The sequence below is a fragment of the Erythrolamprus reginae genome, chromosome 1, assembly GCF_031021105.1.
Source record: "Erythrolamprus reginae isolate rEryReg1 chromosome 1, rEryReg1.hap1, whole genome shotgun sequence".
NCBI classification, from domain to species: Eukaryota; Metazoa; Chordata; class Lepidosauria; order Squamata; family Dipsadidae; genus Erythrolamprus; species Erythrolamprus reginae.
Genome location: NC_091950.1, coordinates 393160778 through 393187232, shown reverse-complemented (window position 1 = coordinate 393187232; position 26455 = coordinate 393160778). Strand labels below are relative to the sequence as shown.

Genomic DNA, 26455 nt, shown 5'->3' with positions numbered 1-26455 from the left:
ATTGAATGGGTCCAAAGACGGGCTACAAGAATGGTGGAAGGTCTTAAGCATAAAACCTATCAGGAAAGACTTAATGAACTCAATCTGTATAGTCTGGAGGACAGAAGGAAAAGGGAGGACATGATTGAAACATTTAAATATGTTAAAGGGTTAAATAAGGTCCAGGAGGGAAGTGTTTTTAATAGGAAAGTGAACACAAGAACAAGGGGACACAATCTGAAGTTAGTTGGGGAAAAGATCAAAAGCAACATGAGAAAATATTATTTAACTGAAAGAGTAGTAGATCCTTGGAACAAACTTCCACCAGACATGGTAGATAAATCCACAGCAACTGAATTTAAACATGCCTGGGATAAACATCCATCCATCCTAAGATAAAATACAGAAAATAGTATAAGGGCAGACTAGATGGACCATGAGGTCTTTTTCTGCCGTCAGACTTCTATGTTTCTATGTTATTCATATTGCTTAGATTTGTATGCCGCCCCTCTTCAAAGACTCGGGGCGGCTCACAGCATATAATTTAAAACGGTAAACACAAAGATAAATCTAATTAATTAAAAACTACACAAGCTAAAAATGTAGCTTATGTAGCAATGCAAGATCCTAATTCGTTTTCCATTCCGAAAAATAAATACTGCAATGGGTATCAATGTTAAATCCATTTTGTTTGTAGAGGGAGGGGCAGAGAAATAATCACAAATAATGAATCCCTCTATAAAACTGGTCAAGCATTTATTATTATATTGCAGATTAAAACATGTAGGATTCCCCCGGGATCCTGGGATTTTATGCTGCTTGACAAGAATCAAAATAACGTTTTTATGTAATACACGAATGCTCTTGTTTTCCATCTGGTTTTAAGACTTTCATAAACCTTTAAATGTTTTTCTACACCTGGATTGTGATATTTCCTCAGAATGGTAATCAATGACTAAAACTCCTGGCATTGCACGTTCATGAGAGAAGAATAGAACTATGTTTTCATTCCAGAGTTGGCTAAACTATAATTGCCTGCCATTTGTCTAGTGACTAGTTTTTTTACAACCAGGACATCTCAAAACTGACTTCTTACTTCTCAAACTAAAACAGGTGAAGGCTCTCTTTGTTAGACCCAAGAACAAAGTTACTCCTTTTAAAAAAATATTATATTCTATCTGTTCCTATATTCAAGGGAGCTAAGGAAGAAATAAAAACTGTGTCAAAACACATACAGTGTTCCCTCTAATTTTTTTGGGGGGTGGGCGGAAAACTATAGTGTCTGAGCGGCAGTCCCTTCGGGACTGGGCGGCACAGAAATAACAAACAAACAAACAAATAAATAAATAAATAAATAAAAAACCCACCCTGTTTTGCCTCAGAGAATTTCAAAATAAAATACTGTACTGTGTGTCTATAACAGTGAGCTCATAATAGGGCAACTCTATCAATATCAAAATGCCACTTAAATAGTTGAGCTAGTTTCAAACTAGATTTTGATTTTCTTTCTCTCTTCCTTACTCCCATTCTTTCTCTTTCTCTTTTCCTTTCTCTCTTTTTTCTATCTGTTTCTCTCTCTTCCTCTCTTCCTCTCTCTCTCTTTCCCTCTCACTCTTTCCCTCTCGGCTTCTGGGCAGGTTTGGAAAACTCTGAGTTGATGATGATTTTTAAGTGAGCAATTGCTCACTGCTCAGCTTAGAGGGAACTACGAACACATTCAAGAATATAGAAAATATACTGGCTCTAAAACCATCACCACTTCTGTAGGGCCCTAGCATGGCAAGTGAGGAGTACAAAATATACACAAGCACTGCAGGAATTGTAGGTACTCAGAATCCGTTGTGAAAGACAGAAGCTAACAACCCAAGCCAGTGTTTCTCAAATTAACCAGCTTTAAAATGAGTGAAGGTTAACTCCCAGAATCTAAATTGTGAATGCCCCAACACTGGAAGTTTTTAAGCAGATGTTGGATAACCAACTGTCTGAAATAGCGTAGGGTTCCCTGCCTAAGCAGGGGGTTGGACTAGAAGACCTCCAAGGCCCCTTACAACAGTGTTTCCCAACCTTGGCAACTTGAAGATATTTGGACTTCAACTCCCAGAATTCCCCAGCCAGCATTTGCTGGCTGGGGAATTCTGGGAGTTGAAGTCCAAATATTTTCAAGTTGCCAAGGTTGGGAAACACTGCCTTACAACTCTGCTGCTGCTGCTGTTGTTGTTGTTGTTATTATTATTATTAACCACTCATCTTAAAGTTGCTGAGGTTAAGAAACACTGGCCTAGGCAGTGCCCTGCTGGATCGGGCACCTGTCCATCTAGTTCAGTAGTCTGTTCTCACAGTGGCTAATCAACTGTGTAAGGAGACCTAGTAGAGCCCCAGCATATGGCTTCGGTCACACTATCTTCAAAGCTAATAGTCATTGACTAATATATGTTGATTCTGACACAGCTGCAGCAGAGAACTGGCTTAAGACATAAAAACAGATGAGACTATAATTCTACGGGCATTCTCACCAGTAAGATCCAAATAAATCCTTCTATTCATAGACTGGCAAGGAGGCTGAATGCTCAAGAACTCAAATGTGTTTGGAGGATAGGTTGGCTCTCACTCATCACAAAGCCATTCATGAACAACCCCCCCCCCCAAGACACACACGCATTTGGACATGAAACTAGAATCAATCTATTACAAACAGGGGTGTCAAATTCAAGTGCTTAGATTTGTCCCATGGGGCTGCCCTGGAGACAACAAAGGTTCAGTCCGCCATGCCTTCGCCAGCAAAAACTGAGCTCAGGATCCCAAGCTCCATTTTCGCTGGCAGAGGGTTGCAGGAGGCTGTTGTAGTTGCAAAGGGAGCTCGAGAGCCCATTTTCACTGGCAGAGGGTTGCAGGAGGCTGTCGTAGTTGCAAAGGGAACTCGAGAGCCCATTTTCGCTGGCAGAGGGTTGCAGGAGGCTGTCGTAGTTGCAAAGGGAGCTCGATAGCCCATTTTTGCTGGCAGAGGGTTGCAGGAGTCTGTCCTAGTTGCAAAGGGAACTCGAGAGCCCATTTTCGCTGGCAGAGGGTTGCAGGAGGCTGTCGTAGTTGCAAAGGGAGCTCGACAGCCCATTTTCGCTGGCAGAAGGTTGCTGGAGGCTGTCGTAGCTGCAAAGGGAGCTCGAGAGCCAATTTCCGCTGGCAGAGGGTTGCAGGAGGCTGTCATAGTTGCAAAGGGAGCTCGAGAGCCAATTTTCGCTGGCAGAGGGTTGCAGGAGGCTGTCTTAGTTGCAAAGGGATCTCGACAGCCCATTTTCGCTGGCAGAGGGTTGCAGGAGGCTGTCGTAGCTGCAAAGGGAGCTCGAGAGCCAATTTCCGCTGGCAGAGGGTTGCAGGAGGCTGTCGTAGTTGCAAAGGGAGCTTGAGAGCCCATTTTCGCTGGCAGAGGGTTGCAGGAGGCTGTCGTAGTTGCAAAGGGAGCTCGAGAGCCCATTTTCGCTGGCAGAGGGTTGCAGGAGGCTGTAGTAGTTGCAAAGGGAGCTCGAGAGCCCGTTTTCGCTGGCAGAGCACTTGGGCCACCAAAAGTACCCCCAACACAAGTGATGTTGAACTGCCCATGCCCACCCTAGACTTCCAAGGTCAAACACAATCCTGATGCGGCCCCCAATGAGTTTGACAAAACCCGACAATATCTCAAAGCCCATTCAAATGAATGAGTGCTTATGAAAGAGCCCCTGTGTGATCACGGATTCAAAAAACAAATTCCCAATAGAAACCAAATAGCTTCTTAGGATGAGCTTAAGAGATATATAATGTTTCTCTCCAGTCGAGCAGCTAGAAAATTGAGGGCTGAAGTTTACTTTAGTTTAGTTTAGTAGATTTGTATGCTGCTCCTCTCCGAAGACTCGGGGCGGCTCACAGCATAGCAATAATACAAATACATTACAAATCTAACAATAAAAAATTAGATCCATTTAAAAGACATTAATAATATAATAAAACCCCTAGCTATGCAGCCACACATATTCAACCTAATCTATCATGCAGTAAGGCCAAAAATATAATAAAAAGGGGAAAGATGGTAATTATCCCCACGCCTGGTGACAAAAGTGGGTCTTGAGCATTTTACAGAAGGTGAGGAGGGTGGGGACTATTCGAATCTCTGGAGGGAGTTGATTCCAGAGGGCCGGGGCTACCACAGAGAAGGTTCCACCTCAGGTTCCAAGAGGAAGTCTCTCTCAGTTGCATTCCTAATGGAGAACCAACATAAACTTTTCCAGACAAGTCACATCACTGGAATATAATCACTTACCCACTGCATTCTCCCATCCCCAGAATGTCAGCCCGCTTCCTGCATTAGGGCAACAACATTGATTGGTTTTAAGTTGAGATGGAATAATCTTTTTTTCCCCATGCGAGCCCATTTTTCAAAGGACTAAGCGTAACCAGACAAAAATGTTTCCCAGCAGCAATGAAGAGTCTTCACCGCCAATTTGCTGCTGACCTGTGGCACGTAGGCTAGCTAATTGTACTCTTTCCCTGGTTCCATTCTGCCAAGCTTTTCCAGACACGCAGAGAGCTCTACAGCCAAGGCTTTGATCTGTGAATATGGACACGGGGAAATAAAACTTTATACCTGGCTTACATCAGCCTGAAACCTGTCTTAATTGGCTGGGTCATCTTTATTCTCCTTGTGGAAACTGGTCACGGTCCCTATCTTTATTTTATTTATTATGTATTTATTTATTTATTTTGGCAAACAATTATAGGGTGATAATTTGTACAAATTAAACATTAGATAAGTAATGATAAAAAGTAACAAAAGAAGACAATAGGACAGGGACGGTAGGCACAGTGGTGCGCTTATGCACGCCCCTTACAGTCCTCTTAGAAACGGGGAGAGGTCAATTGTAGATTGAGGTTAAAGGTTCTGGGGTTAGGAGCATAGTTCCCTCTAAGCTGAGCAGTGAGCAATCGCTCACTTAAAAATCATCATCAACTCAGAGTTTTCCAAACCTGCCCAGAAGCCGAGAGGGAAAGAGTGAGAGGGAAGGAGAGAGAGAGGAAGAGAGGAAGAGAGAGAAACTGATAGAAAAAAGAGAGGAAGGAAAAGAGAAAGAAAAAGAATGGGAGTAAGGAAGAGAGAAAGAAAATCAAAATCTAGTTTGAAACTAGCTCAACTATTTAAGTGGCATTTTGATATTGATAGAGTTGCCCTATTATGAGCTCACTGTTATAGACACACAGTACAGTATTTTATTTTGAAATTCTCTGAGGCAAAACAGGGTGGGTTTTTTATTTATTTATTTGTTTGTTTGTTTGTTTATTATTTCTGTGCCGCCCAGTCCGAAGGGACTGCCGCTCAGACACTATACTTCCCCCCCCCCAAAAAAAAACGATTAGAGGGAACACTGGTTAGGAGTAGAAACCACAGAATCAGGTAGTGCATTCAGGGCGTTGATTACTCTGTCGTTGAAGTCGTATTTTTTGCAGTCAAGTTTGGAGCATTTGACATTTAGTTTAAATCGATTTCGTGCTCGCGTGTTGTTGCGGTTGAAGGTGAAGTAGTCGTTAACACCTTGAGATGTTGCTCTTCCTTGTCCCTTTGTGCATCTTTCCCCCAAAAAACTTCTAAGAACGATCTCCACAAAAGGGCCCGTAAAAAGCTTGTCACTTTAGCAGCTCAATAACCTTTTCAAAGCTTTCCCCCCCCCCCAGCTAAAATCTGAAGGACTGTTATCATGGCAACAGAATGAAAGAGGCACTTCATTCGGGCTGCTGTCTCCCCGAGCGCGTGGAAGGCAGCCAGGTAGCAGATGGCTGGTGTGGACTATTCCCCGCTTTCTACCGCCGCCGCTGCATGTTTAAACAAAAACAAACGTCATCCCCCTCTTGGTTACTGGCTTCGGAAGAGCTGCGCAGGAACACAGCAGGCAAAGGTGCTCGTGTGCAGCCAGGAGAGAGGGGGCCGCAACATGTGCTCCTGGCGCTCCGACAGCAATGTACAGTAGAGGGAGAGAGGGACGTGCACTGTCCATTTCATATGTTCTATTTTTGGGCCTCTGTTGGCACCGGCTTCTCTTCTTCCCCCCCCCCTCCCACCCACCCAAAAGCCCAGCTGTCTAATCAAATGCTGGAGGGAAAAGAGCAGGCAGGATCGACAAGATTACGAGGCAGGAGAAGATTCGGTTTAATCCTCGAGAATTGCATAATTTAATTAAGTGGGCCGACACACACGCATTGAGGGCCTTGCGTTGCAGCTGTGGCCGGGAGAGCCTGGAGTTGGGGCTGCCAATGCGGCTGCAGCCTCCCCTGAATGCAGAACGAGGGAGCCAGAAATAGCTAAGATGGCGGAGTGTGTGGAAGAAGGGCTTGCACGCACATGCCTGACAACAGTCCCAGCATTAATTCAAAGCAGCTATTTGGGCTGTTTGAGAGAGGGGGGGGGAAAGGGGGGGAGTGCCTCCAGACCCCCTCCTCAGCCTTGCTCCCCCTCCTTGAGGCTGCACGCGAAGTTCCAGGCCAGAATAAACGACTGAGGCAGCGTTCCTCTAGCACAACTCCTCCCTTGTAGAGAGGGAGTGGGACTCTGCGGCAAAGCTAACACAAACTCTATCCTAATGATTAACTTCTGTGAAGGGGGAACTGCTGACTGGCTAGGAACAGAAAAAGGGGGGGGGGTTCCTCAGAGAACAAGCATCCCGCATCCCCCTTACCACAGAGCTAATTTTGCAACAATATGGAGGGCATAACTCTTCATCCTGAGGAGGTAAAAGAGCCACTTCATCCAGCCTGAGAAGAACCACAGAGCTATACAAGCCTAGTCCTTGTTCCACTCATCAGTGCTATCCAGAATAATGCAGAGCTGGGCTGCATCCCTTTCTCAGTAAATAAGGCACCACCCTTTCAGGCGAAAAGAAAGAAGACACCTGTTCAAGCCAATAGTTCTACTTTTGTCTAACAGGGAAAAGGCAACACTCGGTCGACGTCTACTTTAGTAATTCACTTAAAACTATATAGAAAACAAATTTTAAAAGCCATCTTCCTGAATAAAAATACATAGTGTAAATATATGTTCTATTTTTGGGCTTTTAAATTAACTTAAATATTAGATTTGTTTACATTGAGCTGCCCCGAGTCTGCGGAGAGGGGCGGCATATAAATCTGATTAATAAATAAATAAATAAATAAATAAATAAATAAATAAATAAATAAATAAATACAATACAATACAATACAATACAATACAATACAATACAATAAACACTTAAGTACTTTATTGTCATTGTCAATACAACGAAATCGTCACTGACAACGAAAGTCACGTGATGCCCAGTCCGGTCACAACACACATAATAATCAAAAAATAAAAAATAAAAATTCCCCACTGCAAATTTCCCACCCTGAAACCACCCTGACGACAGCAGACCAAGTAATCCTGTCCAACAATGTGGATGTTGGTTTAAGAAGAAATGATGGCCATCTTTTCCAAAGGAGGCGAGATTCTTGAAACCACCCAATTTATGCAAGCCAAGACCCAGAGACTGGATAGAGTCATCTATGTAATGCCTTAGAAAAAATAGCAAAGGTATTTTCCCCCAAAGGGCAAATGTGGGGCTTGTATGTGCGTAGGGCACGATGTAGAACCAACTACAGCCTCCAGCAACCAGCTAACTCACTGAAGCAGCTCCTAACCTGCCTCCATGACACATTTAACACCTGGAAAAATCAAATGATCCCAGGCATAGACATCTCTCATGTTGTGGGAAGGGGGAATCCAGCACCCTTGTCTGATTGATAGGGCAATGTTCCATGAGAATGTGCAATGCAGCTTTAAAAAACCTTAAATGTAGCTGCCTCTTCTTCTTCTTCTTCTTCTTCTTCTTCTTCCTCTTCCTCCTCCTCTTCTTCTTCTCCTCCTCCTCCCTCCTCCTTTCTTTCTTCCTTCTTCTTCTTCCTCCTCCTCTTCCCCCTCCCTCCTCCTCCTTCCTCCTCCTCCTCCTTTCTTCTTCCTCCTCCTTCTCCTCCTCCTTTCTTCCTTCTTTTTTCTTCTTCCTCCTCCTTCTCCTCCTTTCTTCCTTCTTTTTTCTTCTTCTTCCTCCTCCTCCTCCTTTCTTCCTTCTTCTTCTTTCTCCTCCTCCCCCCCCTTCTTCCTCCTCCAGCTAAGAGTAGCACCATACTCAGAGAAAAGAACTAGCAACCAAAAACAAGCACCCAGGAGTTTTACAGAATTACAGAATAACAGAGTTGGAAGGGATTGTAGATGTCTCCTATTCCAACTCTCCCACCACCCCGGTTCAAGCAGGAGCTCTTACACTATTCTGGACAAATGGCTGTCCAATCTCCTCTTAAAAGGAGGAGATGAAAGTAATTCTTATTATGTGATTTTAAGTTTGTCCTGCAGAACTAGCACAAACTCAGTTGGGGGGGGGGGGGGGCGGGAAACCCCATAGGGCAAAAACAGTTCTCTGCAAGCATCTTACAGATGGGACACATTTATTAAAAGCCTCTGTGGAGCATCTTTGAAGGGTTTAAAACTGCAAGACTGTACTTTCCAGGATGCTGTGGATCAGTGGTTCTCAACCTTCTGAATGCCGCGACCCTTTAATACAGTTCCTCATGTGGTGGTGGCCCCCAACCATAAAATAATAAAATTATTAGGAAACTCAGGGGTGGGTCTAACTTACCTTGCTATTGGTTCACTTTCTCTTGCACTGCGTGGTTGCATCTTTGCATGAACATGCATGCAGTGTGCCCAATTTTTTTAAAAAAAATTGCCAAAAAATAAGCTGAAAACAAGATGGCGATGCATGCGCAGTGCCAGAAATTCAGCTTCCACGCATGCTCAGAAGTTCCCAGAAGTAGTCTATTTGCATGTGGGTGGACCCGCCTGGAGACGGTTCCTAAGACCACCGGAAACATGTGTTTTCTTATGGTCTTAGGTGACCTCTGTGGAAGGGTCATTCGACACCCCCCTAAAGGGGTCGCGACCCACAGGTTGAAAAGTGCTGCTCTAGATCTTATGAAGGTTCAGACTTTGAACCTTCCACAGACTTGGATTGCTACAGTCTAAAGCTGCCTTTGTTTTATCGTGATGTTTTTTAGTAATATCATTGCAGATTAACATAGAAACATAGAAGACTGACGGCAGAAAAAGACCTCATGGTCCATCTACTCTGCCCTTATACTATTTTTTGTATTTTATCTTACAATGGATATATGCTTATCCCAGGCATGTTTAAATTCAGTTACTGTGGATTTACCAACCACGTGTGCTGGAAGTTTGTTCCAAGGATCTACTACTATTTCAGTAAAATAATATTTTCTCACATTACTTTTGGTCTTTCCCCCAACTAACTTCAGATTGTGTCCCCTTGTTCTTGGGTTCACTTTCCTATTAAAAACACTTCCCTCCTGAACCTTATTTAACCCTCTAACATATTAAAATGTTTCAATCATGTCCCCCCTTTTCCTTCTGTCCTCCAGACTATACAGATTGAGTTCATTAAGTCTTTCCTGATACGTTTTATGCTTAAGACCTTCCACCATCCTTGTAGCCCGTCTTTGGACCCGTTCAATTTTGTCAATATCTTTTTGTAGGTGAGGTCTCCAGAACTGAACACAGTATTCCAAATGTGGTCTCACCAGCACTCTATATAGCGGGATCACAATCTCCTTCTTCCTGCTTGTTATACCTCTAGCTATGCAGCCAAGCATCCTACTTGCTTTTTCTACCGCCCGACCACACTGCTCACCCATTTTGAGACTGTCAGAAATCACTACCCGTAAATCCTTCTCTTCTGAAGTTTTTGCTAACACAGAACTGCCAATACAATACTGCATTATTTTACATTTGGAAACATTAAACTGCAGTTTTATGGTTAAGACCTTCCACCATTCTTGTAGCCCGTCTTAGGACCCGTTTAATTTAATTGTCTAAGTAAAAGTACAAACGATTATCCTTTATCTGCTTCAGCAAGTGGACCATAATCCTCAGCTAATGCCTGATTTGTTTTAGCCAATTCTCAGGACCATTTTTTTTTGCAGCCAACTTGATCTGGAAGCTAACCTAGGGGTATGAATCAGCCTTCAGTACAGTATTTGGTTCAAAGCATACTTTCAGGTTTTAAAGACATATCAAATAATAATCAACATAAGATATACTATCAGACATAAGAATTAAAATAGTGAAGTCTTGAAAACCCTACCCTTCCAACCCCAACTGATTTGGGTGAGCCCTTTTTTCCCCCCTAATCCAGTTTGGAAACATATGACATACTATATTCCATAAATTTCTTTCATAATCAAATCAAGTATCCTTGCCCTTTTGTTATGGGGACTTCTATTTTAGGAAGTGTAGCCAAGATGTCTCATATATCATTGGATTTAGAATTTGAGACTTAAAAGCCTGCTAGTGAATGGATGAGTTGGGAATCAAAGGGAAAGAAATTAAGTATGTCAAACCTTCTCAGATATGCTCTAAAACAGTGTTTCCCAACCTTGACAACTTGAAGATATTTGGACTTCAACTCCCAGAATCCCCCAGCCAGCAAATGCTGGCTGGGGGATTCTGGGAGTTGAAGTCCAGATATCTTCAAGTTTCCAAGGTTGGGAAACACTGCTCTAAAAGATGGATCTTTTCATAAGGTTGAATGGTAACATTAGAACCAAATTAATTCATCTCTGCATTTGCTAACACTGCATATGGAACAGTCAATCCACATGAGATTGCCTGGACAGCAAATCTTCAATTTTTACGCATATTTTCTCTCCTGAGGAGACACATAGTACTGTATAGTCCTTAGTGATTTTATGGTAAGAGGACAGGCAAATAGTAGTTCTGATTAGGATGACTTGGTGTATTCTACTTAAGGAGGGACTGAAGAAACCTCTGCAAAGCCATTGCAAAGTCTATATTCAACATCAGTAGAATAAAATCACTTGGATTATTTTATGTAATTGTGTAAGAGTCAGTCTTGCCTCATTAAAACCCACCTCTGTCGTCAGGCATGGGGGAATTGAGATATTCCTTTCGCCCCAGGCCTATACAAGTTATGCATGGTATGTTTCTGTGTATGCTTTGTTTTTTAATAAGGGTTTTTTAAATGATTTTTAATTGTTAGATTTGTAATATATTGTTTCTATTATTGTTGTGAGCCGCTCCCAGTCTGTGGAGAGGGGCAGCATACAAATCTAATAAATAATAATAATAATAATAATAATAATAATAATAATAATAAAGGTGCTTGGGAAGCGCCCAACTGGTGATGAAATACGAAATCCAGCATAGTGATCTCGTTTGCTATGTTGTACTGACATAATAATAATAATAATAATAATAATAATAATAATAATAATAATAAACTACAAGCATAGACATGATGCTGTGGCTCAGATGATCCACTGGAACTTGTGCCGGAACTACCATTTACCAGTGGCAAAGAACTGGTGGGATCATAAGCCTGAAAAAGTGGTCGAAAATGAACGAGCAAAACTACTGTGGGACTTCCGACTTCAGACTGACCGAATTCTGAAGCATAACACACCAGACATTGTGATCGTGGAGAAAAAGAAAGTATGGATCATCGACATCGCAATCCCAAGAGACAGCAGAATTGAGGAGAAGCAGCTAGAGAAATTAGTGAAATACGAAGAACTAAAAATCGAGCTGCAACGACTATGGCATAAGCCCGTGAAAGTGGTCCCAGTGGTACTTGGCACGCTGGGCGCAGTACCAAAGGATCTCAGCGGACATTTGCAAACCATTGGAATTGACAAAATCGCCACCTGTCAATTGCAAAAGGCCGCTTTATTGGGATCGGCAAACATAATTCGCCGCTACATCACGCAGTCCTAGGTGCTTGGGAAGCGCCCGACTGGTGATGAAATACGAAATCCAGCATAGTGATCTCATTTGCTGTGTTGTACTGACATAATAATAATAATAATAATAATAATAATAATAATAATAATAACAACAACAACAACAACAACAACAATAACAACAATAATTAATAATTATCTCAGGTAGCTTTCAGCCTATTTGTCCTGTGAAGTGAACAAGGCCTTTAAGGTCACACTTGTTCAGTCACATTTGCTTTAAATCGATGTCCCTCCTGGGAGTGGTTACCACCACCTGGGAGGTGATATATGATTGGGCTTTTCTGAAGAAAGGAGAGAGAGGGGTTCCTCTGGCTATAGCTCTTGAGGCCTTCTGCAGCTGGAGTAGCTTCACCTGTTCCATTCCAGCTCTGAATGAGGATGCATTCTCCCAACCAGAATTGGTATGCAACTTGGGTGGGTGGTGTTAGTACATGGTACATATGGGGTTGCCATATAGTAAACTAACAATATTGGTCTATGAAAGTAAAGACTGTATCTTTAAGAACTTTGACTGGTTGGCCATAAGAGGGCGCCAGCATCGTTCCCTGTGGGGGGAGTTATCTTTGCTTGTGAGCTGTATTATTCTTGCTATGTGCAGTTTGTAATTGTTTTTTTTTTTAAAGTTTTATTAAATATTTACATTAAAATTACACAACAAAAGACAACATACTGATGATATGTACACATAAAACAATATGAAAAAAAGAAGAAAAAAGAGAAGAGGAAAAGAAGATGAGAAAAAGAAAAAAGCATTCTGCTTTATATATAACATATTTGGTATCATTGTTTACAATTAGCACTACTCGAAGAGTCCTTTTATATTTGGGTTATTTTTTATCTTGATTTATGTTTCTAGCGCTGTTATGAAGATTAATGGTGCCAATGGGCATCCTTGCCTTACGCCTTTTCTGATTTCTGTCTCCTCTGTCATTTCTTTATTAATTATCACTTTTGCTTTTTGTTGGGTATATATTGTGCTGATTAGACCTGTTAATTTGTCACCAAAATTCATTTTTTTGGAATTGCAGGATAAAGTATCTCCAGTTTGTAATTGTTAGTGTTTGTATTGTTGTACATTTGTACATAATAATATTGTTAATACTAAGTCTGAGTCTTTATCTGGCTAGCCCACATTATCTACACCACGGCAACACCTCTGCTGATTGTATGTCGAAGGTTTAGCACAGAGCTGCTCTGAGACATACTAACAGGTGGATGGGTCCTCCTGGACCTGTAGCTCCTATTCAAAGATGTGGCGGTAACTGTAGCCAAGGGGGCTTTCGTACAAATTTACCAGGTCTTATTTTCTTTTGGACTCCAAAATAAGCACTAGGGCTTATTTCCAGGGTGTGATTTTTCCATATGCAGGAGGCCCAATTCTTCTGCTTACTCGTGGTGGGACGGGCTACGTAGCGTATTGTTTGTTTGTATTTCTATGCCGCCCTTCTCCATAGACTCAGAGTGGCTTACAAAGCAGGAATAAAACACAAAAATACAACACACGAGAAATCCAAGCATAACATCTAATACTAAAACCCCAGGATTATTAAAAACCAAACACTCACATTCATCCTAACTACAATCATATGCTCATATTATCGGCCGGAGCAACATACCAGCACTCAAGGGCCCCAGGCTTGCTGGCAAAGGTGAGTTTTTAAGATCTTATGAAAGGCCAATAGGGTGGGGGCAGTGCAAATCTCTGGAGGGATTTGATTCCAAAGGGCTGGGGCTGCCACAGAGAAGGCCTTTTCCCTAGGCCCCAACAGCCAGCATTGCTTAGCTGACAGGACCTGGAGAAGGCCGACTGTTTGGGACCTGACCGGCTGCTGGGATATGTGAGGTAACCTGGTATTAGTGCCACCAGTGCAAATCTCTGGAGGAATTTGATTCCAAAGGGCTGGGGTTGGAATTTGATTCCAAAGGGCTGGGACCTGACCGGCTGCTGGGATATGTGAGGTAACCTGGTATTAGTTGCCCCACATGCTCCACACCGGTTTACCTCAGGGCCTCTGCAGCTAGGCCATCCATGTCCTGGCACCTGCCTTGCTTTGAGACCGCAGCACCAACGCACCACTAAAGTCTCCTGTTCTGTTGCTGCCGTGAGCAAACGGAAGTACGCTGGTGATCGCGTGGGCTCTACTGCACATGGCTGTTGGTGCTGATGCCGTGAGGCAGGTGTCGGGACGTGGCTGGACTGGCTATGGGGGCCCTGAGGTAAGCCGGTGGAGGGTGCATGGGGCAACTCCACCCCCCTGCCTTGCGGTGGTGGCACTAATACCAGGTTACCTCACATATTCCAGCAGCCGGTCAGGTCCCACACAGTCGGCCTTCTCCAGGTCCTGTCAGCTAAGCTGAGTCTACGGAGAGGGGCAGCATACAAAATAACTAACTAAATAACTAAATAACTAAATAACTAAATAATAACTAAATAACTAAACAAACAAACGAACAAACTCTACCACTCCCGCCTCGCTCTCGCACCACAAACAACCAGACAGCAAGGGAGGGAGGGCAGCTGCGTAGGCTCTTAAATAGAGCTTATTTTGGGGATAGGCTTATATTAGGCACACATGTAAAAAAACGTGCTAATGCTTCTCTTCAGGATAAGTCTTATTCTGGGGAAAACAGAGTACCTTGTGTGCCAACTCCACCAACTTCTAGACTGGGAAATCGACTTTTGGTTACTCGTTCTTTAGTCACCTTCCGTCTGGACTACTATAATATTATTATTATTATTATTTATTCGATTTGTATGCCGCCCCTCTCCGAAGAGGGGCGGCATATACACTGCTCAAAAAAAAAATAAAGGGAACACTTAAACAACACAATATAACTCCAAGTAAATCAAACTTCTGTGAAATCAAACTGTCCACTTAGGAAGCAACACTGATTGACAAATCAATTTCACATGCTGTTGTGCACATTCAACCTTGTACAGAACAAAGTATTCAATGAGAATATTTCACTCATTCATATCTAGGATGTGTTTTTTTGAGTGTTTATTTATTTATTTTTTAGCAGTATACATCACGTGGGCTACCCTTGAAGAATATTTGGAAGCTTCTGGTCAGGAAAAATACAATAAGTGATGAAATCCAGGACAGATGCCTTCTCTTTGATTGATTTATAGAAAACCATTCTACACAGAATACAGATTCTGTTGGCCTTCCATAAACCATAAAGACCTGACATTTCTACCACGCTTTGAGCCGGGATGTTAAATGAGCCTAGTTTATATGTTTTACCTACCTTTGCTTTTGTTTTACTTTGATATCATTGTAAAGTGTTGATTGTTATAATTTTTTGCTTTGTTTTATGGTTAATATGTTAATTGTTGTTAGGAGCTTGACATAATACTGTATGTAACATGGGTAGCCATATAAGTATTTTAAATCATTCATTCATTCATTTATTAGATTTGTATGCTGCCCCTCTCTGTAGACTCGGGGCGGCTCACAGCATACAGTAAGACAATTCATAACAAATCGAATAAATTTAAAAAACATTATTAAACCAGACATACACAGAGACACACCATACATAAATTATATAGGCCCGAGGGGAGGGAGGGGGAATATCTCAATTCCCCCATGCTTGAAGGCAGAGGAGAGTTTTAAGGTGTTTACGGAAGGCAAAGAGGGTAGGGGCAGTTCTAATCTCCGGTGGGAGCTGGTTCCAGAGAGTCGGGGCCGCCACAGAGAAGGCTCTTCCCCTGGGACCCGCCAGATGACATAGTTATTTTTATTTATTTATTTGGTTGGATTTCTATACCGCCCTTCTCCGCAGACTCAGGGCGGGCTTACAAAAAAAAATTTAAAATGAAATTTTAAAAAATTAAAATAAACATTCAAAGGCTATTTCCTTTTCTTGCTTAGAAACATAGAAACATAGAAGACTGACGGCAGAAAAAGACCCCAAGGTCCATCTAGTCTGCCCTTTTACTATTTCCTGTATTTTATCTTACAATGGATATATGTTTATCCCAGGCATGTTTAAATTCGGTTACTGTGGATTTACCAACCACGTCTGCTGGAAGTTTGTTCCAAGGATCTACTACTCTTTCAGTAAAATAATATTTTCTCATGTTGCCTTTGATCTTTCCCCCAACTAACTTCAGATTGTGTCCCCTTGTTCTTGTGTTCACTTTCCTGTTAAAAACACTTCCCTCCTGAACCCTATTTAACCCTTTAACATATTTAATAGCTTGATAGGTGTTTACCCTATCCAGAGAGAGGGCGAGAGCAAATGGTATTGTGGGGGCAGAGGGAACAAAGAAGACAATTGTAGCAAACAAAATCTCTTTCATCTTCACCTTCAAATACATTTGGCAGACTAAAAGTACCACCTTCCATTTGGCTCTATGTTGACAGACCGCAAGAGCAAACGGGCAGAATGAGAAGCTATCAGGCATGAGAATGCCCTAGATAAGCGCCAATAGTACAGAGGGAAGTTATCTTAGCTTTGAGTCAGCAGAGTACACTTAATTTAGGGTTTCTGGAAGTACATTTGCTTCAGTGATGGATCTATCATAAGATTTATTAACAGATATAGCAAATATGTCTAATTTTCCCCAAATCAGTTTCTAGTGCCTTGTATACCTTGAATCAATTCTGCCGTAAACAGACCTGCTGCAGTAATGGCTACTTGCTAAGCAAAGAAAAAGGGCTCCCCCTGGAGGGTATTCAGAGTTAATGCTCAGCTGGGTTGAAGGACATCTTAGAGACATAGAAGACTGACGACAGAAAAAGACTTAATAGTCCATCTAATCTGCCCTTATACTATTTTCTGTATTTTATCTTAGGATGGATATACAGTGATACCTCGTCTTACAAACGCCTCGTGATACAAACTTTTCGAGATACAAACCCGGGGTTTAAGATTTTTTTGCCTCTTCTTACAAACTATTTTCACCTTACAAACTCACCACCGCTGGGATGCCCCACCTCCGGACTTCTGTTGCCAGCGAAGCACCCGTTTTTGCGCTGCTAGGATTTCCCTGAGGCTCTCCTCCATGGGAAACCCCACCTCTGGACTTCTGTGTTTTTGTGATGCTGCAGGGGGATCCCAGCATTGCAAAAGCGGGCGCTTCGCTGGCAATGGAAATCCGGAGGTGGGGTTTCCCAGCGAGGGGAGCCTCAGTGAAATTGCAGCATCGCAAAAACACAGAAGTCCGGAGGTGGGGTTTCGAGGACTTTGGTGTTTTTGCGATGCTGCGATTTCACTGATGCTCCCTTCGCTGGGAAACCCCACCTCCAGACTTCCGTTGCCAGCAAAGCACCCATTTTTGCGCTGCTGGGATTCCCCTGCAGCATCATAAAAACACGGAAGGAAGTCCGGAGGTGGGGTTTCCCATGGAGGGGAGCCTCAGGGGAATCCCAGCAGCACAAAAACGGGCGCATCGGCTGGCAAAAGGGGTGAGTTTTGGGCTTGCACGCATTAACCGCTTTTCCATTGATTCCTATGGGAAATATTGTTTCGTCTTACAAACTTTTCACCTTAAGAACCTCGTCCCGGAACCAATTAAGTTTGTAAAACAAGGTATCACTGTACAGTGGTACCTCTACTTAAGAACTTAATTCGTTCTGTGACCAGGTTCTTAAGTAGAAACATTCTTAAGCAGAAACAATTTTTCCCATACGAATCAATGTAAAAGCAAATAATGCGTTCAAACCCATTAGGAAAGAAATAAAAGCTCAGAATTTAGGTGGGAGGAGGAGGAGGAGGAAGAAGAAGAGGAGGAGGACAGTCGCTACCAAAGGAAGAAGGTGAGAGGAGCATCCCCTTTTGCCTTTCTGCACCCAGATGCTCTAGGAGGCAACCTCGCACTGGGTGTATGGGAAGCAGCACGAGGGAGTCACCACAGTGAAGTGCTTTATTCCCTCTCCAAGCGCCTAAATACTCCGTTCGCTCTGGGCTGCCAAAGCCTCCTTAAGCGCCACTGAAAGGCTCCTCTGGCAGCCCAGAAAAGCCCGAGATGGTTAGGATTAACAGGGGAATGGCAGGAAACTGGCCAGGCCTTTGTGCCGCTCTCAAATTTCCTAGGAAATTTTTCCTGGCTCGGGTTCTTAAGTAGAAAATGGTTCTTAAGAAGAGGCAAAAGAATCTTGAGCGCCCAGTTCTTATCTAGAAAGGTTCTTAAGTAGAGGCGTTCTTAAGTAGAGGTACCACTGTATATTTATCCCAGGCATGTTTAAATTCAGTTACTGTAAATTTACCAACGAGGTCTGCTGGAAGTTTTTTCCAAGCATCTACTGCTCTTTCAGTAAAATAATATTTTCTCACATTGCTTCTGGCCTTTCCCCCAACTAACCTCAGATTATGCCCCCTTGTTCCTATTAAAAACACTTCCCTCCCGAACCTTATTTAATCCTTTAACATATTTAAATGTTTCGATCATGTCTCCCCTTTCGCTTCTGTCCTCCAGACTATACAGATTGAGTTCGTTAAGTCATTCCTGATAAGTTTCTTGAGGAAGGAAGGCACTTGCTCCCCCTTCTGAGCCATTGAAAGTGGGAGCTTAGCTGAGCTCTTGTCAAGCTTGCAAGGCTCAGAGATCTCCAAAGCGCAGAGCAGTCATTTTTATGCATGTATTCATGGCCATCAAGCAAATTGCAAGATTCACGAAGGGAAAAAGTTGTTATCAGAGACCTCAGGCCAAAGAAAGCCAGCAGAATATACAACAGGGACTGAACTTCTAATTCTTGTCAGATACATACATTTAAAAACCTGGAAGAAGGTTAGTTATACTGCCAGGCAACAAATTTCATTTGAGACGGGAGGTAGTTGTGTCAAGTGTTAATAGGTTCATGCTTCATAGAGAACAAAAAAAGGATGATAGCAAAATGTGAACTCTATGCTGCTCCGTTTATTTGCATCCAACCCCATCATGACCAATGCAACACCCAAATGTTTCATGCAGAATCAAAGAAAAATGAGTGTCAAGGCTGTTAACTTACTGCCTGTTTTTGTTCTTCTTCCTATAGAGAATTGTAATTGGAACATGAGACAAAAAGAAAAAAAAGAAAGGACAATTGTTATCTTGACAATGCAAACACAGTTGAGTATTAGAGGGAACACCAATGTGACCTAACACATAAAGACACAAGGAATAAGAATCACATAAAACACTGCCAAACCCTGTGTTTTTTTCTTGTCAGTGTCTCACACCTAGAGGATTTAAATTCATGTGAAAACCCAAGAATTTGTCACAAAAGACATAAATTCGTTTTGAATCAAACATTTTGTTCCCCCAATGATCAAAGAAGCTTATAAGGAACGTCCACAAAACAAAATCACAAACACAATTAGTTTGTTTTATATCTTCTCCCTAGCAATTGTTATTCAAGACAACTTGGGAGTGATATCAGAGATAATATACAGTATACCATATAACAAGTTGACAGTGACCACTTATCATCTGCAAATTTATTAATGTTATGAAGCAATCCATTTTAAAATTCCTTTCCAATCCTAATTCTAATGGCCCTGAACCTTGATTTGAATGAATGATAAGAGAAAATCTTATTGGTTCAATAGAACATCCCCAAATTCTGTGAAAATATGTTATTAATTCATTGGACAAATGCAAACCACTCAAATAATGAAAGACTCCCAGTCTATCCTCCTATGGTGAAAAGAAACATCAAAAGAAGAGCATTGTAACGCTCCAAGACCCTCACAGAAAAGAATCCATATCCCAACCCATTTGAGGACTATAATTTAAGCACTAAATTAAATATGTATTTATATATCTATTTAAATACTTATTTAATTTAGTGCTTAAATTAATACAGTGATACCTCATCTTACAAACGCCTCGTCATCATAGTTCCCTCTAAGCTGAGCAGTGAGCAATCACTCACTTAAAAATCATCATCAACTCAGAGTTTTCCAAACCTGCCCAGAAGCTCAGAGGGAAATTTTATTATTATTTCTATGCCGCCCAGTCCCGAAGGGACTGCCGCTCAGACACTATACTTTTCCGCCCACCCCAAAAAAAAATTAGAGAGAACACTGCTCGTCATACAAACTTTTCGAGATACAAACCCGGGGTTTAAGATTTTTTTGCCTCTTCTTACAAACTATTTTCACCTTACAAACCCACCGCCGCCACTGGGATGCCCCGCCTCCGGACTTCCAGCGAAGCACCCGTTTTTGCACTGCTGGGATTACCCTGAGACTCCCCTCCATGGGAAACCCCACCTCCGGACTTCCGTGTTTATGTGATGCTGCAGGGAAATCCCAGCAGGGGAATCCCAGTAGTGCAAAAACAGGCGCTTCGCTGGCAACGGAAGTCCGGAGGTGGGATTTCCCAGCGAGAGGAGCTTCAGTGAAATCGCAGCATCGCAAAAACACAGAAGTCCGGAGGTGGGATTTCCATGGAGGGGAGCCTCATGGGAATCCCAGCAGCACAAAAACGGGCACTTCGGCTGGCAAAAGGGGTGAATTTTGGGCTTGCACGCATTAATCACTTTTCCATTGATTCCTATGGGAAACATTGTTTCGTCTTACAAACTTTTCACCTTAAGAACCTCGTCCTGGAACCAATTAAGTTTGTAAGACAAGGTATCACTGTATATCTATATAAATACATATTTAATTTAGTGCTTAAATTATAGTCCTCAAATGGGTTGGGATATGGATTCTTTGGATCAGTGGATCAGATTCAGGTGTTAGGAACTAAAATGTTCGGGAATATGGAAGACAAAACCTGTGAGGAAATGCTGACAGAACATGGAAAAACGATGGAGGAGGATCAGGACAGGAGCTTCAAAGATTTGGTAGAAAAAAATTATTAATTAAAAAATACTTCGTGGTTTTTTCCTATATCACAGTTTTTCCCACCCAATGACGTCATGTGTCATCGCCAAACTAATAATTTTTGAAAAATAAATAACAAAAAAATAATTATTGTTAATAAATAATTATGTTTATAAATATCAGGATCACTAAGTGTCTTATTCAATGGTGAGTACCAGTAATAATGGTGAGTAAATGGTTGTTAAGAGAATGGGAAATGGTAATTTAGGGTTTTAAAGTGTTAAGGGAAGGCTTGTGATACTGTCCATAGACCACAATGGTGTATTTACTTCCGTATCTCTACTTTGCGGAAATTCGACTTTCGCAGGCGGTCTCGGAATGCATCCCCCGCGGAAATCGAGGGAACACTGTATAATCTAATATAATATATTGTAATAAATTATAATTTAAGAGGAGATTTTTAGATTTCAGTAGGTTTTTCTATCAGTAACAGCAAACCATCAGTGAAATCAATTATATAGAATAGGGTAGAAAAGCTCTGTCCCTAAAGTTGCATGCAGCTCTCGGCCTAATTTCCAAACCCCTGTGCAAGCAATTAATTCAGGTCTCTTGCAAAGCAATCTCATCCAAGCAGTCCCACTGGAAGAGGGTTGGAGAAAAAAAGATTGTCCCACCCATGTTTTGTCCTGATCCCAGCCACACCTAGCAGGTAGCCCTCAACAGATTACACAAAGAGACTACAGTATTCCCTTGATTTCCGCGGGGGATGCGTTCTGAGACCGCCCACAAAAGTCGAATTTCCGCGAAGTAGCTATGGACAGTATCACAAGCCTTCCCTTAACACTTTAAACCCCTAAATTACCATTTCCCATTCCCTTAACAACCATTTACTCACCATTATTACTGGTACTCACCATTGAATAAGACACTTAGTGATCCTGATATTTATAAACATAATTATTTATTAACAATAATTATTTTTTTTGTTATTTACTTGCAAAAATTATTAGTTTGGCGATGACATATGACGTCATTGGGTGGGAAAAACCGTGATATAGGAAAAAACCACGAAGTATTTTTTAATTAATAATTTTTTTTAAACCGTGGTATAGGCTATTCACAAAGTTTGAACCTGCGAAAATCGAGGGAACACTGTATACCCTTGAAGACCAAAAAAACCCCAAAACCCTTCCTCAAGTTAAAGATATAGACGACTTCTTCCTCATAAGAGCCTTTTAGCAGATGCTGGGTAATCCTTTGTTGAAATGATCTAGCTTTAGAGTTCCTGCATCAAGTAGAAACCTGGACCTTTTTTTGGGCCAGAAAGCAGCAATTGAGAATGGTGGTGGGGAGGGAAACACGGCAAGTGCTAAAAGCTGGAACAAGCAGCTTCACTTCCAATAACCAAAGACAAACTCTAGCAAAAGAGCCATCTAAGATCTATGCCAGTGTTTCTCAACCTTGGCAACTTGAAGATATTTGGACTTCAACTCCCAGAATTCCCCAGCCAGCGAATGAGGGCTGGGGAATTCTGGGAGTTGAAGTCCAGATATCTTCAAGTTGCCAAGGTTGAGAAACACTGATCTATGCTACTCCTATATGCTTCAGCAACTAGACCAGTTCATCTCAGAATGAACACTGGCCAACACTTTGGTGAAAGAGCCCAAGTGTTGTATGTCGCAAATTCCAAATTCAATCCTTTCAAAGGTCAGATAAGAAGAGATGAGTTGAAAAAGCAGGACCGAAATAGAAGTTCACAACACAAATGGCCAATTAGCATTGCAGGGAGAGCATGGTGAGGGTGAGCCATAGGATGAGTGCAGACATGACAAGGGAGGTGCTAATACCACTCTATAATACCCTAGTTAGACCACATCAGTCTTGGTCACCACACTACGAAAGAGACATTGATACTCTAGAAAAAGTGCAGAAGAGAGCAACCAGAATGCTAAAGGAACTAGAAGCTAAAACATACAAGAAAAGGTTGCAGGAACTGGGCATGGATAGTCTAGCAAAGAGGAGGTCCAGGAGGGACATGATAGCAGTCATCAAATACTTGAGAGGCTGCCACAGGGAGGAGAAGGGTCACATTATTTTCCAAAGCACCAGTCAGCCAGACAAGGAGCAACGGTTGGAAGCTGTTCATGGAGAGATTCAACCTGGAAATAAGGAGGAACTTTCTGATGGTGAGAGTGATCAACCAGTGGAATGGCTTGCCTGCAGAGGTGGTGAACGCTCCAACACTTGAGACTTTCAAGACAAGACTGGACTAGTTTGATGTAAGGTCTCTTGCACCAGAAGGGGGTTGGACTAGATGACCTGCAAGGTCCCTTCCAACTCTAATAATAGAATAATAAAATAAAATAAAATGATTTACCTTGAGCAGCTTCATAAGTCCTTCTAGTTGTACCATCAGTTCCCTTCGGCTTTCCTGAAGAGCAGACATCCGTTGTTCCAATTCATCTTTCCTTTGCCTATTTAAGATGAAGAAAAAGAATAGTTTCATTCGTTTGTTAGCTTATCTTATTTGTTTGTTTGTTTATTAGAAACATAGAAGACTGACGGCAGAAAAAGACCTCATGGTCCATCTAGTCTGCCCTTATACTATTTCCTGTATTTTATCTTACAATGGATATATGTTAATCCCAGGCATGTTTGAATTCAGTTACTGTGGATTTACCAACCACGTCTGCTGGAAGTTTGTTCCAAGGATCTACTACTCTTTCAGTGAAATAATATTTTCTTATGTTGCTTTTGATCTTTCCCCCAACTAACCTCAGATTGTGTCCCCTTGTTCTTGTATTTACTTTCCTATTAAAAACACTTCCCTCCTGAACCTTATTTAACCCTTTAACATATTTAAATGTTTCGATCATGTCCCCCCTTTTCCTTCTGTCCTCCAGACTATACAGATTGAGTTCATTAAGTCTTTCCTGATACGTTTTATGCTTAAGACCTTCCACCCTTTTTGTAGCCCGTCTTTGGACCCGTTCAATTTTGTCAATATCTTTTTGTAGGTGAGGTCTCCAGAATGGAACACAGTACTGTATTCCAAATGTGGTCTCACCAGCGCTCTATATAAGGGGATCACAATCTCCCTCTTCCCGCTTGTTATACCTCTAGCTATGCAGCCAAGCATCCTACTTGCTTTTCCTACCGCCCGACCACACTGCTCACCCATTTTGATTGATTGATTGGATTGGCATGCCACCCCTCTCTGTAGACTCGGGGCGGCTAACAACAGTAATAAAGACAGCATATAACAATCCAATATTAAAACAGTTAAAAACCCTTCTTATAAAACCAAACATACATACAGACATACCATGCATAAAATTGTAAACGCCTAGGGGGAAAGAGTATCTCAGTTCCCCCATGCCTGGCGGTAGAGGTGGGTTTTAAGAAGCTTACGAAATCTTGCCCTTTCTGTCCTGCTTCTGTAATCACTATGCTAAATTAATTGGGGAGAGGTCAGTTGATTACCGCAATAGCCTTAATTCGGCCAGTAAAGTTGGATTCTGCTGGGCTTTCTCAGGGGTTGGCTGGGAAGCCTGTTCGTGTTCCAGTCTAAGGCGTTGAATTTCTTGCAGTATTTCTCTAGAAAAATAAATGCGAGATTAGTTAAACACGATTCTTTCTTTTTTTCTCAGATACTTCAGATGTGCATTTTAGAATCTGAAAGGGGGCCGGTTGATCCTCCAAAGATATCCTCCCATGCATTAATAAAGTCTAAAGTGACAGGGGCTGACAAGGAAAAGGGTGTTGGAATCATGACTGACAACTTAATGAAAAAGGCACTCTTATGTGCAGCTGCTATATATATAAAAAAAGACAAATTCCATGATTGAAATCACTAGGAAGGGAACTGGAAACAGAAATAACATTATATAATAATGTTGTTATAGAAATCTATGGGCTGAGATCACATTTAATATATTGTGTCCAGTTCTGATCACTGCACCGTATTATAGTGCACGGTATTATAGTGTTATAAAATGTGCAAAAAAGGTGCAACTAATGATTAGAGGAATGGCTCCCTACAGAGGGAGATTACAACACCTGGGACTCTTTAGGTTGGAAAAGGGAATAAAGGGAATTATACTACAGATACATATAATCTTGCATGGTTTAGGTAACATGGAAGAGATTTTCTTCGGTTACAGTGTTAAAACTCAAGGTCAAGACAAAAAGAAGGTAATATTTTCTCATATAGCAGACAATTAAATTGCAAAAACCATGGGCAGTCATTGGAGGTAGTAACAAACCCAAATTGAATAATTTTAAAAAGGAACTGAATATCAGTTTATCAAAAAGAGGCATCAGAAAATATTATATTTTATTATCTTTTAAATTTTTTATGTTGCCCATCTCTCCCATATAAGGTGACATTATATACTGGTTGTACTCAAACAACCAATATAAGAGCTTTATTCCAGACTTGTGAGCTTCCCAAATACAAATAGTAGACCTCTGTGTGACCCAGAACGTTGGATTAGATGGACCGACACTCTGATCTGTCAGGACTCTTTTTATGCTATATGTATTTATATATTAACTCAAACATCCAAAGCAACAAGTCATATTTATCTAACAAAGCTTAAAGGAAAACAATTGCTCTTTACAGCATAGACACCCCATTAAGCATAAGATTCTATAATGCTCCATGTAAATTATTTCTTAATACAAGAAAAAGAGAAGGAAAATTAGATATATAAGCATTACAACCTTGTGGGGGTCTTGTTCTCTAAATATTTGCTACTTTGTAAAACTATTTATGCTTGGAAGGTTGCACTGAAAATTATAAGGAAGGAAGGAAGGAAGGAAGGAAGGAAGGAAGGAAGGAAGGAAGGAAGGAAGGAAGGAAGGAAGGAAGAGAGGGAGGAAGGGAGGGAGGGAGGGAGGGACAGACGGAGGAGATAGATATTTTCAAAGAGGATAAGATGGATGGATGGGTGGGTGGGTGGATGGAATGGGGAAAAATCAGGACTACAATGCTCCCTCACTTTTCGCGGGGGATGCGTTCTGAGACCGCAAAGTCGAATTTCCGCGAAGTAGAGATGTGGAAGTAAATACACTATTTTTGGCTATGAACAGTATCACAAGCCTTCCCTTAACACTTTAAACCCCTAAATTGCAATTTTCCATTCCCTTAGCAACCATTCAGATTATTACTCACCATGTTTATTTATTAAAGTTTATTAAAAAAAATATTTATTAAAGGCAGACGAAAGTTTGGCGATGACAAATGACGTCATCGGGTGGGAAAAACCGTGGTATAGGGAAAAAACCCACAAAGTATTTTTTAATTAATATTTTTGAAACACCGTGGTATAGACTTTTCGCGAAGTTCGAACCTGCGAAAATCGAGGGAACACTGTATAGCAGTAAGTGAACAGCTCGGCCAGTTTGGTAGGCATGAATAAAGTTTGCTTCCTTAACAGCCTCTAAAAGCTGTCATTCTTTCTCCCTCCCTCCCAACATCTTACCTGTTCTTGTTTTCTAGTTCTGCTATCAGTTGCCTTTGTTGTTTGTTGGCATCAAAATTGAACCCCAGATCTATTGGTGGCCGCGTCTGGTGAAAAACAGGCAACATTTAAATATGCAGACTCAACTTTGCCTATGGGTATCAAACTCACATCATCACAACATTGTCACACAACTTATTGGGACTTTCCCCCCGCCCTTTGCTAAACTGTGAGTGGGTGTTGTGAGCGTGTGACGCAACTGGCCCATGGGCCGAGAATTTGACCACCCTGGCCTAGAGTATACAGAAATAGACAGAGTTAAGCTTCCATGGAAAACTCATGAAAAAGCTAATAAAAGAATTCAGAAAGAGTTGCTTGGTTCCATGCTC

The 26455-nt window shown here is 41.7% G+C and overlaps 1 protein-coding gene across 9 annotated transcripts in view; it reads right to left on the bottom strand.

Moving 5' to 3' along the window:
* The window catches only part of DTNB (dystrobrevin beta), a 193838-nt gene that overhangs the window by 29027 nt on the left and 138356 nt on the right, over window positions 1-26455 (bottom strand). For 5 of the 9 annotated variants that reach the window (XM_070734933.1, XM_070734935.1, XM_070734937.1 and 2 more), the window contains 3 exons: window positions 26088-26173; window positions 24085-24198; window positions 22979-23075 (listed from right to left, as the gene is read on the bottom strand). In XM_070734933.1, the coding sequence (XP_070591034.1) occupies window positions 22979-23075; window positions 24085-24198; window positions 26088-26173 (297 nt within the window). Of the gene's footprint in view, window positions 1-18797; window positions 18819-22978; window positions 23076-24084; window positions 24199-26087; window positions 26174-26455 lie in introns of all 9 variants that reach the window. The other 4 variants (XM_070734931.1, XM_070734932.1, XM_070734936.1 and 1 more) reach the window with 1 other exon arrangement.